General features: G+C 40.9%; 1 protein-coding gene across 2 annotated transcripts in view; it reads right to left on the reverse strand.

Moving 5' to 3' along the window:
* Positions 1-14,241, reverse strand: part of PAXIP1 (PAX interacting protein 1) — a 30,810-nt gene extending 16,569 nt beyond the window's left edge. For both annotated transcript variants that reach the window (XM_072925313.1, XM_072925311.1), the window contains exons 1-6: positions 13,807-14,241; positions 9,063-9,197; positions 7,276-7,319; positions 4,656-4,719; positions 4,207-4,320; positions 1,684-2,328 (exon numbers count right to left, since the gene is read on the reverse strand). In XM_072925313.1, the coding sequence (XP_072781414.1) occupies positions 1,684-2,328; positions 4,207-4,320; positions 4,656-4,719; positions 7,276-7,319; positions 9,063-9,197; positions 13,807-13,896 (1,092 nt within the window). In that variant the 5' untranslated portion in view covers positions 13,897-14,241. The remainder of the gene's footprint in view (positions 1-1,683; positions 2,329-4,206; positions 4,321-4,655; positions 4,720-7,275; positions 7,320-9,062; positions 9,198-13,806) is intronic.
* Positions 14,242-14,514: the final 273 nt, after the last annotated feature.

Raw genomic sequence — 14,514 nt, forward strand, 5'->3', positions numbered from 1 at the left:
CACAAGGCACATCAAAACATCTCAGGTGTCACCTAAATAATTCTGATTATTATTCTGTGCTGGTATCACACACATGTGCAGCCATGACTATCAATGCATCACCCATCACTCATGTCTTGGCAGCACCACAGTAGAAACATTCAATAACTAAAAATAACACATACAAAAAATGTTTCCATGGCTCGGTGTGAGGAGCTTCTCTCCACAACAAGTAGCAAAAGCCAAAATTACGAGAAGCTTCAAGACATGTATTTCAAAATAAAGGGATAAAATCTTCAAAATCTTTCTATGGCTATATCCAGAAAGCAACTATGTATCTCTAAGCACCTGATGATAGATTTTGCTACTTGGTAGAAATCTGAGGTTCAAACTAAACACTAACTTTGCAAGAATGTTCACTAAGATTTGAACTCATTATTCAGGGCAGAAAGTAAAAGTGAAGTTATAGAGGGAAAAGGTAGAACTGGTATTCCTCCCTCTAGGAAGCAGATTCACAATTCTAAGATGCAGAGGCTTTCTGCACATGCTGGAGCTGGCCCAGCAGCCTGAGAGGGTGCTTGGTACAACCCTCGCACATCACAATCCAGCCCCTGCTCCAGCAGATTTTGGGTGAACAGAGACAAGCAAAGCACACAACCACCCTGTAGCTCTGCAAATACTGTTGACAGAAATACTTCCACAGGGACGCCACTGATGTGTATTTGACAGCACAGTGACTGGGCTGGAGAGCACATGGTAGCCAACTTACCACGCTGGCCAACTGAGCAAATGGTTGGCAATTCTACTCAGGCCTTGCCCAGAAGTCTGAGCCCTTAAACAATTTAAGGCACTGAGAAGAGGAATCTAATCAGATTTAAAATAAAGCCTGTATTTCCATTTAATATTCAGATGTCATATAACCAGCACAGAATCAACATTTCTGAGTGACTCCACGCGCTGTGTTTTAAGTATTGGCTGGAAGCCTCTAAACTACTCTGGCACTTTTCAAAGTTTTACCATTAGATGAACATGAAGAAAAGCACCAATGCAATTATTTAAGTAAAAGAAATGTCTAACATTTACCACCACCTACTTTACTCATACTCCATTCCCACAAACATCTAAGAATTTCAATGCTGCAGGTGCAGCATGCTCACTTGCTTTTTGTTTTCCTGTAGAAATACATTCAACACAAAGCTGCAATTATTTCAACTATACAAGTGGCATAAAAAAGTGTAAGTTAGGACTTCTCCATCATAATATGCCCAGCAGAACAATGCAGTATAGAACTGAACCTACTGTGGGAACAATCAATTCCACGTTCATGTGTTTATAGCATAAACAATTCTTTGCATGACTGAGAACCTAGAAGGATAGGAAACCAGGTTTCCTAAACTAGCAAAATAATTCTAAATTAATATTTCCCCCTGTCTTACCAAGAAGTCCTTACTGAAAATTTAAACCATGCTATAATTATACATAACTTTACTCTTCTAAATGTTTATTCCAAATGCATTCTGTGAACCTGCGAGAAATTAAGTAACTTATTATGGAGAAATTACAAATTTGGCTACAATTTTAAGTAGTAAAGGGAAGTATTAACTGTGGGTATTTTAGCAACAGCAAAAGGAAACGGAAGTTCTTGGACACTATAGCTCCTAAGAAAAAGTCCAATAGCTTATAAATTAAAAATCCAACACTTACATGTGCTACATTTGATGGTCTATTAATCTGCTGAATATCAGCACTATTAGTAATATTCCTTAACGTCCGCACGGCTGGACTCCACGTGGCCATCATTTCCTGGCGGTCAGAACTCTGGGCACCTTGGACTGAAGCCATGAGGTTGCCTCTCATATCAGGAGGCAGAATATTACCTGGCACTGGTGGGACATTGGCACACAAATTAATCAACCCGGAGTCCTTCCCTTGAGGCAACCTACGCTTTGCTGCAGATGCCTGTGGGACTTCAGCTGGTGTCCAGTTCAAATTCCTTTCTTGCTTTTCTGGAGAGGAATCGGAAGAATCATCGAACATCAGTTCCCCTTTTGCCTTATCAGCAGAAGTAGATTTTGGTGAAAAAGCTTGATCACCCAAAGGTGATCCTTCTCGAGAAGATGCTGGGCTTGATAATTTTTCATCAGTACTAGCCTCATTTTGTGAATCTTGTTCTTCATTTTCTGCTTCTTCCTCCTCTTCCTCCTCCTCCTCCTCCTCCTCCTCGTATATAATTAAACGAGGATGATAAGGAGTCTCTTCTTTTTTACACTTATCAGCTATACAATCCAGTACCCAGTCTGGGGTCACAATTTTAATGCTGTCCCGTTTATAAGCACATTCATATTTTTCCTGGGGGGCAAAAAAAAAAATATTTAAAGACAAAAGCAATCCCAAGTAAGTTCTTTGAAATCAGGGCTCAGGCATGGAGAGGGAGATTACAAGGACACTGTCCAATACCAGAGACTGATCTTGCCAAGATCCAACAGGATTTATACTGTGCAGAACCACAGGTTCCAAGAGATTAAAACAAAAAAACCCAAACTCCCCACATTTACACTATAAAGGACTCAGAAGGCACAACTGCAGAAGATGAATGCCTTCACTTGCAAAATTCTTCTTTAACCAAATCACTGAAATATTCCAACCCAGCAGCGAGGAATGTCATGGTCAATACTAAAATGCATGTGATTTTAGGAGGACATTAAGGAAAGTCTAAATACAGTTTATGTTTTATCCACTATAAAAAAAAAAGTAAAAAAAAAAAACCTAGTCCCACTATGAAAAAGCATTTGGAGAAAACGACAGAATTTCATAATGAAGTAGAGACAAATATTTAAAAGTTGATTCACTGAAGAAAAGCACTTCAGCAAGAATACAGCTTAAATCTTAAACCTTCACTGTTTCCTTTCCTAATAGAATAGACACAGAATCAGTGTCCTATTTATTCAAATATCCTCTTTAATGGAAACCCTTCACATACATCAAAACAGTATAGAAAAAAAACTTTCTTTTGAAAATTTGAAGCTTTTTTCAGGATATAATATTTAGAAATGATTGAGCTGGTATTTTCTTTTATGTCAAACAACATAAATTAACAAGGAGCACATTCAAAGGAAATTAATTTTGTGATTCTCTGAAGTTATTTCCCACAATGAAACTGTCATTCATACAAAATAAAGAGATTGGAGTTGAAATCAAGTTTATTTGCCAACACAAGATTTTATTATTTCCTTCTGGTGAGAATTATTAATAATCTTGTTTTATCATCCTGTATCTAGTCAGAGCAATCATGTAAGATTTCCTAGGGACAGAACTGTTCTCGTTACAAACTGCTGCAGCTTCCCTTGTAGTGTATCAGACCAGCAGGACTGGAAGCAATGCGTAATAATCCCATAAAATTGTTCCCATTGAATGATTATGTGCATTAAATTATTTGTAACCTACAGAGAGAGAATGCTAAAACCTCTTTAAGTTTCTTACCTGGCAAGCTAAAGACAACATCCTTTGTTGTAAAAAGCTTATTATTTACGTTTTTAGTAAGCTATTAAGGTATGATTCTTAATGCATTTCATCAGTGCATTTAATTTCAAAATTTTAGGTAATAAAGTTTTGCCCAAGAATTATATTTTCTTGTGATGAAAGAGATAACTAGAGTGGTGTTCAATACACCCTTCTAAGCAGTCCACAGGAGCAATATCAAACAGTTAATAAAAACCCACAAAACCAAAAACCAACAGACATACACATTCACGAAAATGAACCCAGCCCTACAAAGGTTCCTACATCTTAAAAAAGGAAAAGCATTCCTTTCCCATAGCCACACTTTCTCTTCTCCTAGTGCCAGCCCATGTTTTATTCTTCAATATTTCAATTTTGTCCTTTGTTTTTCTTCACTGATTCTGTATCTGTGGATTTATAATACAATCACAATCACTAATGACTGTGACATATCAAAATTAGGCTAAGAAAAACAAGATAAAGAATAAAATTCTTTATTCAAACTGGAATTCAAATAGCAGTGTGAAATTGGACATTTTTTTAAATTAATCAAGCTTAAAGCCATGCAGAAAATAAGCACAAACTGAATAGCTGCAATGCCTAATTTTGCTGAATTTAGTTGTTAATCAACAGTGTTAAGAATTCTAACTTCAGGCAGATGGAAAATTTTTGACTATTTGAAAGCAAATGAGAGCTACAAGAAGAATTGTACATGTAATAAACTCTTACCCCCTTTGGCTCAGGCACAATCAAGTGAGTACATTTCTTATTGAGGCTCAGCTGGCAATTCCCTCCATAAAAAGTAATCAAAGCCCACAGCGTACTTCGGTCTTCAGATGAAACCTAAAAGGAAGGCAGAAAATCCTTTTAGCTCTGTGCACCCAGCTGTCTCCAGCTGGAAGAATTTTAGTAACCCACAGCACACCATTTACAAGGCTGGCTAATGTATTACCTCTAACTTTTAAATACTAAATTAGCAAGAAAGTAAGAGAGAAACAAGGGTGACAAAGACACATAACAAGAAAAACCACCAAAAACCTGCACAGAGACAGAGAAAACAAATAGGAAAAAAAAAAAGTCATAGTACAACAGAAAAACTGGTATCTCTCCTCAAAAAAAAGCAAACATCCCACATATAATGCACATTGGAATAGACTGAAATATGGTTCACTTCTTACCTGAGAGAGACAAGCAGTGACTCCAAAAAAGATCTGACATGATTCTGGAGAAAAGCCATTTACACTGGAAAGCAGGTGTCAAGGATGCAAAATAATTAGATTAATTTCCTTCTAATGTCCCTCAGGAAACTCAACAGTCTATGCAGTACTTCTCAGATAATACCAAGTATCTGACCAATCAAAAACTTTCATCTTTGAAAGTACATTGTCTGTTTGCAATTAAAGTTTATGCTTTGAGAAGAAAAACCTGATGTACAAACTGAATCAGAACACCTGCAATATTACGATCAATTTTGGTAACACTCTAAACCAGAACTGACCTGGGAAAGATGGAGAAGACTTCTGCAACTTGCCCCTCTTTTCCACACTTTCATATGATCTTGTGTTTAAGACCCATGCACATTCGTCAGAAAAAAATGACTAGAGAAACAAGTGTACATTGTATCACACGCAGACACTGGGATTTTTTAAATGAAACAAAATTATTTTCCCCTGGTGCACCAGCAACATACATGTTTTGAAGCCCAGAAGAGACAGCACACAGTAAGCTGATGACAAAGCCAAGAGCATTTTAAAATGTAAGAATAAATTACTGCCATAACCCAGAATACCTCAAGAAGTTCGCCTGATGAAGATCCTAAATTGTTCTTGATTTCATCCAAGGTAGAAATTCAGTACTGGATCTTTCAAAAGCGTACATGTGTCTACCCCCTGCCTGAGTACCTACTGATAGCACATAAAGCAGAGACAGTCAGTATTTAACTTCTAAGAGGTCTATCAGTTTGCCTGGAGCTTGCACACTCTAAAGAACAGGAGTGAAAGAGACTTTTTTAGAAGTTACAAGCAGCATAACATAAAACAAAACAGAGGGAATACAGAAAAAGTCACTTTTCTTCCTGCCATCAACAAAAGCTCAGAAGGGCTCTGACTCTCTTTTATCTATACAAGACCATTGAAAAGTACACACTCCTCACTCTTGCTTTTCCTGCAAAATAAATTGCCAGCCCTCTTTATGGCATTATAGCCACGGTTTTCACACATGAAAACTCTTTTTCCTTCTTCACAGACTCTGCTTCCAGATTCATTTTTCTGCTACTTCCCTTCCACTACAGGTTAGTCAGACTTTGCACACGTCAGTGAGCAGAGCACAGGAGAACACTCTGCTGTCTTAAGTTCCCTCTGGTGAAAACAACTTCCACTAAGAAACAGACAAAATTACTGTGCTTTTACATTGCATTACATCTTACTGTATTAAACTTTACCTTTAGCAACTGACAGGCAAATGCCCATCAAATAAGCACCAGAATTGGCAGGGCAACATAAAATCCTTAAGGCTCTTATTAGATCCATATGTCTAACTGACACAAGATGTTTCTAGGACTTGGTTCTTCAGAAATTCAATGACCACTTTGAGCATTACCAAATTAAAACATAAACTAAAGACAAAAACCGCAGAATCTCAAACTTCTGCCTAAACTGGGTCCAAAAGCAATCAGCTATTCCTATTAATAACTAAGCTATTCCTATTAATGACTGTATTTTTTTCATTAAGGCAGTACTTAAATCCTAATAAAAGGCCAGATGTCACTGTACTAGAAGTCATAAAGAGACTGAGACAGGACAAAATGAAGTAAAGACTTAACAACTCATTTTGTCAGCACAATAAGGTTCAGAGTAAAACCTAAACCCACCATGTACTAAAGACATGAAGTGCCAGACAGTCAAAGGTCCAAGGACACATTTATTGCTCACAGGTGCACAAGACTTCCTTCTTCCATGCAACTGAAGAACAAGTCACTACTGAGACCTGGTCTTTTCATTTGGCCATTCCAATGTTCCCACAATAAAGACTTCCTGAGCAATAGCCATTGAGAGCTCCATTCCCACATTTATAGCTACAATTCAGTTATGGACTGCACCATTCTGTTGTTTCATCTGCTTATTTCTCTTCTGGGTATCCAATAATGTCAGCTCTTAGAGAACCTTTTTAAAAAACCCTGGTTGCACATGGAAGAAAATTTTTTTAATAGTGCAACTTCTTCATGTGAAAGAACATCAATAATGAAATATTAAGTTATTTAAGCCTGAAAATGTAGCTCATACCAAGCTTTTTTTTTTTTGTGAACACTCTTCTTGAACAGGGAGAAGGTTTAGAGATGTGTAACATAAACAACTAAACACTCATCCTTATGATGAAAGCACAATAAATACATTTATTATGTCCAGACACAAATGACCAAAATCACAAGCCTAGACCACATCACAGAAACACAGCAAGTTGCAAGGGCACACACTTAAACTATTGGGTATAAAACAGGAATTCTGAATCTCTGACGCACATTAAGGCCTGAATTCCCAGTATGAACACCAGGATTCTTGCACCTACCACCTCTTGTTTTCTATTTGATAATAGATGTCCTCTAAGTGCCTATGAACCATAAAATAGGCAAAGGGGCAGGAAAACAGAAGACAAAGAAGCTTCAAGCACACTGCAACCTTGGCAGGCAAAACACAGGAGACCATTTTAGAAGTTTAAGCAGTACCTATTTGAAACAGTCTTGAATCCTTCAATGGTATCCATTTTAACATATTTTCTAGAATTTTGGGCTTAAAAGGATACGGCAGAAGAGCTCCACAGCGAACAGACAAGATCACCCAGGAAGGCTGAAAAAAACAGAAACCACCAGACATTAAAATCCTTGGTCTACATGCACAAAATATGAATTACCTTCCAAGTTCATGCTATAGCTAGTTTTAATACACACTTCCTAGCTTTGGAAGTCTATCTAAGTCTAATCCTACACTTATCTCCAAGGAGTGAAGAACCATAGCCTTACACAGAATGAGTTTTCGAACGACAGAACAGTGCTGGCTGATAAGTAGGGATGGCCCCTCCCCGACAGTGTTCTGGGACAGAAGGGCTCAAAGGGACACAGGGTGGTGGCAGTGAATGGAGGAGATGTAGGACACTGGTCCCAGTGCAGTAGATAAGGAAGAATGGGCAAAGAGTGACATCACATTCAGTATGGAATTACTTTTCCTCAAAAGACAAACAAAATAACATATTGTGGCAACTATGGTTATGGTGTCCCAGTTTTTGTTATTCTCCTTCCCTTATAAAACATAATACAAAAAATAGCTACAACCACTTAACTTCTAACTTCTCAATCCTAAGGGGAAAAAAAAAGGATCATCTCCTCCCTTAAGTTTTTAATCTTCCTTTTTCCCTATAACCAGCTACTTTGGTGCCTCTGACTTCCAGTCCCTTTAACACTTAGTCTGATTTTCTTGATTACAGACCACCCTGTGATGTTTTCAGGTCAAGCCAAGTGACATTAGTGAAAGATTTGCTCTCCTCCAGCAAATGAGTTGGCAGTTATGAAGCAAATTAAATTATTTAAGGGGCATTAGAAAGCAGGAAGTGCTCTCCACAATGTTGATGTCCTTCCTTCTCATGAAAATGGCAGCATTTCCTTGTTTATGAAGTTAAAATTACACCAAAAAACACTTCAGAGAAAGGGAACTAAAAATTAACCAGCACACCCAGTATAACCATAAGGGTTCGCTAGCCAAGCATTTCATTTTTTAGCATTAATTCACAGTTCTACACTGTCAGGTGCACTCTCATGACAAAACCTATCAAAATTCTCTACTGCCACCTGTATCCATATGGATAAAATAACCCAAAATCATGTACTCAAGGGTATTAGTAACAAAATTCTAGTGTTCTTTCTTCCAAACTCTCTCAATACTTCCAGAGTGACAAGTTCACGTATTCAAAGATGAAGCCCAGAGTTTTTCACTGAAAAATACCCTGCTATTGGAAGATAGTAACAAAATACTGGTAATTCCAGTGTAAGAAAGAAAGAAAATGACTTAAAAACCCCTTAAAAACTAAAATAAGGAGGAAAAAAATACCTAATTTTCTACAAGTTCCTTTAGTCCATAATTAGCAGAGTACATATATGCAAAATTACAAAATCATTTTGCACTTTGCCAATTTTATGTGTTTTAAAAAAACCTTCAGCAATCTAATACTTATTCTAAATTGAGGCTTTCCACTGCCAAAAGCTTGTAAGAACCTTTACTTCAGAATATTTCTAAAGCAGAACTAACAGGACATCATCTCACAGATGACTGAAAGAAAAATCTGAAAAAAAGACCAAAGCAGAACACTAAAAAAAAAACCCCACCACTGACAGATACAGAGCAACAAGCAGAAGGGGAGAACAGAACTGTAACAGAAGTCTGCAAGTCAGGATAAAAGTTTCTGTTACAAGAATGTAAGATTTTTAAAGACATGTTTTATTTGGTCACCAGCCAAAGATGAATATTTTGTTACAAGAATGAAGCATCTATGCTTCATAATACTAAATACTTTGACAATATCATGGATGAGTCACCCACCTTTACCACAGGGAGATCAAAAACTTCTCGAGATTCTCCAACTTCTGGATTGTCCCCATCTTCTGAAATAATATGGGAGGCCAGTGCATTGTAAGAAACTTCCTTTCCTTTCCCAGCTTTCAGAAGTTGGATAACCTAAAGCCAAAAGAAGACAGGGAGAAGTCAACAATTTTTAGCAACTTTTATTTGAGAAGAACATTACTGCAAGAAGACACTAACATAGGGTGGTTGAATGAATATGACTTTCTCTCTTGGCTGTCCTCCTGTAGGTGGCCAGAACTTTTCCTAAAGCTACCAAACACATTTAAAAACCTGACTTCTAAAGGTTTACACTTCTATGTTTTCATCATTGCATCGGAAGAGCTACTTTCCAAAATAATTGATGATGGGGTAGGAACTCGGGAAATTACAAGGTTTTTCCAGAATTAAAACTATTTTCCTTCATGAAGGGAAGGAAAGCTCTTCTAAGTGTTTATTTTTGCATAGGGTAGTTCTGGAAGTGTTTGAATATACTTTAAAATAAGAGGTTAAAATCTAAGGACTAAGTGATTTTTTGAAATGCAGAAGAAAAAAAAAACCAAGTAGGACTCATGCTCCCTAAGTTAGTACCTTCAGAAGAACTGCAGTGCCTCACTACACTGCTCTGCCCTGAGAATGCAAAACAACTCCCAACTACCAAAGCACATCTCACTCATAATTTACAAGGCAGAAATAGCAGATTCTGCTTCAAGAGCTCAGTGTTCTCTCAGCTCTGCTGTAGAGATCTGTGTGATGAAGATCCCCGTGCCCCAAAAAAACAAGATTTTCATTTAAACCAAGAAGGTAACAGAGAAGGTAGTGGGGTATAGAGGGAAGACAAAAATGTTTTAAAACATTATGGTCTAAAAGAGTTCAGAAGTTAAAAATGCCATTCATTTACAACTACTGTTTCATTTCCCTTTTATTATTCAGAAATAATGATTTAGAACAAAACTGGTATGACTTTCATCTTCCAAAACCTGTCAGGGACAGATGTCTGCCCCTGCAAGCATGCTGGGGACATTCCCTTCAAAACAGAATGCTCTGCCCACAACAGTGAACAGCAGAGAGCAAGGGAATGCATTCATCAAACAAAGAATTAATTCATTAATTGTTCCTTAAGCAATTACTCCCTACCCTGTACACTCACCAGGACAAAGAAATACTGAAAAAGAGACTCTAAAACATAGCATCAAGCTATTTTATAAAGCATTTCTGCCAAGCAGAAAAACAGGGATAGAAAAGTCGCCACTTACTGAGGAGGCACTTCCTGACAGAAGTACCTGACTTTAAAACTCCATTTAAGAAAACAAAAGTTAACTTTTTTTCTGCAATATATGAATATTGCCGAAAGAACTACTCTAAAATAACCAAGAAAATTGATCATGAGCTTGCTGTTCTTCTCACCACTGCCAGAAACAGGAGTGAACATTTCCATTTTGCACATCAATCCCCTAAATCATAATATACCTTCCTTCATGAAATCCAGTTAACCGTAAAGAACCACAGGATGCTATCACTCCAAAAGGAGAAGCTAAATCCAAATAAAGCACTTTTGAAAACAGAAGGTATTTAAGAACAGTCTCAGCACATGAGCTCCTTGTCTCACACAGCTCGCCCTGAGTTGCAATCCCATTAGACTGCTCATTCAGGGGAAGGCTAAAAAAAGGAGTGAACATCATGAAAACTGAGAGTCCAAATCTGACAGCATCAGAAAGTAGCTATGAATAATGTGCTAAAAGTATGATATTTTTAATATCAAAATAATGTTCCATTACAGAACTTGTGCAAAGCATCTGCTTATACAAAAAGTTATACTAGTTTCATGTAGTTTAAACACGATAAATATGATACATAATAATGCACTTGATTATTTCATGTGTCATGAAAAAAGACTCATCCTAATTTAGGGCACATCAACTTCAAAACTCCTCTCAAAATACACAACTTCTACAGATTAAGTAGTGCCTGGACTGAAAAGTTGTATTGGCACAATTAAAGAACTCACATTTATATCAACCATATACCTGTAACTAGAAAACATAATGCTGAAGAGCCTTAATATGAACACTTAATATGTAAAAATATGTAAAATATGTAAAAATCCTGCATTTTAAGTATTAGTTTATATCCAATTTTTTTTTTTTTTTTTTTTTTTTTTTTTTTTGTGAGGGGAGGAATAAAAATTTTATCTTTCTCTCCCACTAAAATCTGGGTTGGAAGAAACAAGAGGAATAGTTCAAAATTAAGAAGTAATGCAATGGGCATATAAAAATAAATTAAACAAGATAACCAAAACCAAATATCCTGTTCAAAGACCTGTGCTGCAGTTGCATTACTTTTTATCTCTTTCTGAAGGAAATATTGATTTTAACTGGTGTTTCCAAAACATGATGGTTTGGGTTTTTATGTTTGAGGAAAGCAGAAAGAGCATTTATTAAAAGAAAAAGAGGAGCTGACATCTTCTCATCACCCAGTAAGGTGTGAGGAGCAACATGCACCCAATGGAGTGGAATGGGTTTGGAGTTGAGAGCCAGCCTAGCTCTTCTTCATGTGCCAGAGAACACCTTGGCACAAGCCCAAACTTTTGCTTCCCTTCCAATTCATGCTGCACATGCTTTAATAGGCAGTAGGTATGCAGTTATTCACCTGAAAAAAAAATTACTTTTTTGCTTCTTACTCTTGAATCTGTTTTGATTAGCATACTCACTTGTGCTGGGTGTTTTAATATTTATTACAGTAACTGGTTTTCTGTGAAACTATTTAGAAATTTAAGCTGATCAAAGTGTGCTCCTTCCCAGAAGATGAAGGAGGAAATTCTCTGCAAAATCAAGCTGGCATCCACCGGTATGTGAAGCAGTAAAAAGTGCCAAAGAGATTTGTAACTTTTATATCAGTCATGGGACAAATTTCACTCTAAGAACTGTTTGAGTTTGGTTTACAATTTCTGTATTATATCGTGGCTCAAAACACACCTGATAAACACTCCTCATACTCAGGTGCCCCAGGGTACCATAGAGGACACCCACAGGAGGGTGTCCTGGTCTCAGCAAGGATAAAGTGAATTTATTCTCAGTAGCTGCTATGGTTCTGTGTTTTGGATTCAGAATGGGAATAATGTTGGTAACACACTGATGTTTTGGTTTTTCCTAAGTTGTGTTTATCCTAAGGACTACTTTTTTTGTGTCATGCTCTGCCAGTAAGGAGTTATAAAAAAGACTGGGAGGGAGTACAGCCTGGACAGGTGACCCAAACTGGCCACCAAGTCGTGCCCAGTATATAAACTGGGGGAATTACCCATAAGAAGGGGCTGATCTGGGCTCTGCCTCCCAAGCCAGGCAGAGGAAAATTCAATGCACCAAATTTGGAGCATATCAAAGCTCTATGACAATGACTCTGACTGCAAAGAACAATAAAATTTAACATGAGAAAGAAAACCAATTTAAGAGAATGCTTGTCTATTTGCTCTATGGGAAATCTGCTAATTGTCCTCCCATGCCAACACAAGACCTAAACAGGCTTTTCAAGACACTACTCCAATGACAAATGATGTACAAGAGTGCTACAGGATTTTTGCACTCGTCCTCATACACCTAATACTAACTGCTGCTGTAGGGGTTTTTGGTAAGTACAGGAATCTGATGAGTGCTAAGACACTATTAAAAACTTTATCTCTAAAGACCTGATGCCTAAAGAACTAAATTTTATATCTAGAAACCTGTCTAAAGAAGTTTTCATCCTGTTAACTGTATTCTTCCTAGACTGCATTAATTTTAGCACAAGAGGAATGAAATCCATCTGAACAGGCAGTCACTGTGTCTCCAGGACACAGCCAGTGAGTGCCAGGACAGGATGCTAAAGGAAACCAATGCTGAACTAAGACTTTACTACAGCAACTACCAGAGAGGCAAAGAACTTTAACTTCAGCGTGAAGCAGGCAGTAACCTGCTTGCAGGAAGCCGCTGTCCTAAAGCTCCGTAGGGTGCATTTCAAACATCTAATTGGACAAGCCACAAAACTTTGTTTCAACCATCTTCGCCCACCACGGGTGCTACTCGCGGCCAGGCCACCTGCATTACCCAGGGCATTACCCCAGGGCACGGCGAGAGGGGCGGGCGGCCCCTGGCCTAAAGCACAGCAACACTGCACCGGCAGCCCCGGGGCGGTACCGGGGCCGTGCCAAGGCGGGAAGGTCTGTGTGGGAGGGCAGAGCCAGTCCGGCCCGCCGTGACGAACCTTCCCCACGGCCTGTCCCTGTGTACCCGTACGGAACCGGGCACAGGGAGGGGCCGGGCCTGCGGAGCGCTCGAATCGGAGGAGCGGCGGCCGCTGCCCCCGCTGCCCGCCCGGCCCGGCCCGGCTCGGCACAGGAAGTCCCTCCGCCCGCTCCTCCTCCGCTCAGGCGGCTCCGGCGGGGCCTGCGCGGCGGGGCCGCCGCTCCCATGGCGGCGGCAGCGGCGCTTCCCGCGGGCACAGCCGGGATCGGAGCCGGGATCGGGGCCGGGATCAGAGCCGGGATCTGGACCGGCCGCCTCCCCTCCCCCCCACAGCCATCCCTCACGGTCCCTCAGGCGCGCGCTCCCCCCGCTCCCGCCCTTTCCCCGTGAGGCGGCGCGAGCCTCGAGCCCGCGCGCGGTAACCGGACGGTTCCACTGTGCCCCCCCACGTCGGGATGGGGGGGAGACGAAAGAGAAGGCGGGAATGATCCGAAAGGATGACCCGGTACCTTGGGGTCGATGTCTCCCACCACGAAGAACTTGACGTCTTTGAACATCTCCTCCGGGACTTTCAGCTCCTCATCGTCGTCCGCCAACATGGTCCCGGACGGCAGCAGCGGGCGCTCCCCCCCTGCCCGCTATTCCCCGCGCTCACCGTGCAAAACCCGCCGGGGCCCGGGTCTCTCCCGTCCCCCTCCCCCCGCAGAGCCGCCGAACCGCGCGAGCAAGGCGCGCGCTGCGGGACACACCATCCCCCGCCGGGACGTAGGGGGGGTGGAAGGGGGAGGGGAGAGCCGCCCCCGCAAAGCGGCTCCCCCCGCCCGATCAGCCACCACGGCTGCTGCAGGGCCGCGCCCGCTTCTAATCCACAGGCGCTATCCCTGCTCCTCCCTCTTTCCCCGAACCGGACCGGCAGGCAGCATCCGGGTCCGGAGCTCCCCCCGCGCGGGATGCAATGGACTCGCCCCGAACGACAGAGGCGGGCAGCGGGGATACCCGGCCCCGCCCATTGGCGGGGGGAGGGAAGGCAGCCGCCCCTGGCCCCGCCCCCTGGAGCCCAAGCCCCGCCCCTCGGCCCCGCCGTGAGGGGACGCGGGCGATGGCGGCGGCGCCCCTCAGCAGCAGCGCCAGGCAATGGTTGGATCTATTCCACCAGCCAGCTCATGTGTGAACGCACCGACTGCTCCCGAAATCACAGCGTACAACCGCTACGCTGG

The sequence above is a fragment of the Taeniopygia guttata genome, chromosome 2, assembly GCF_048771995.1.
Source record: "Taeniopygia guttata chromosome 2, bTaeGut7.mat, whole genome shotgun sequence".
Taxonomy (NCBI): domain Eukaryota; kingdom Metazoa; phylum Chordata; class Aves; order Passeriformes; family Estrildidae; genus Taeniopygia; species Taeniopygia guttata.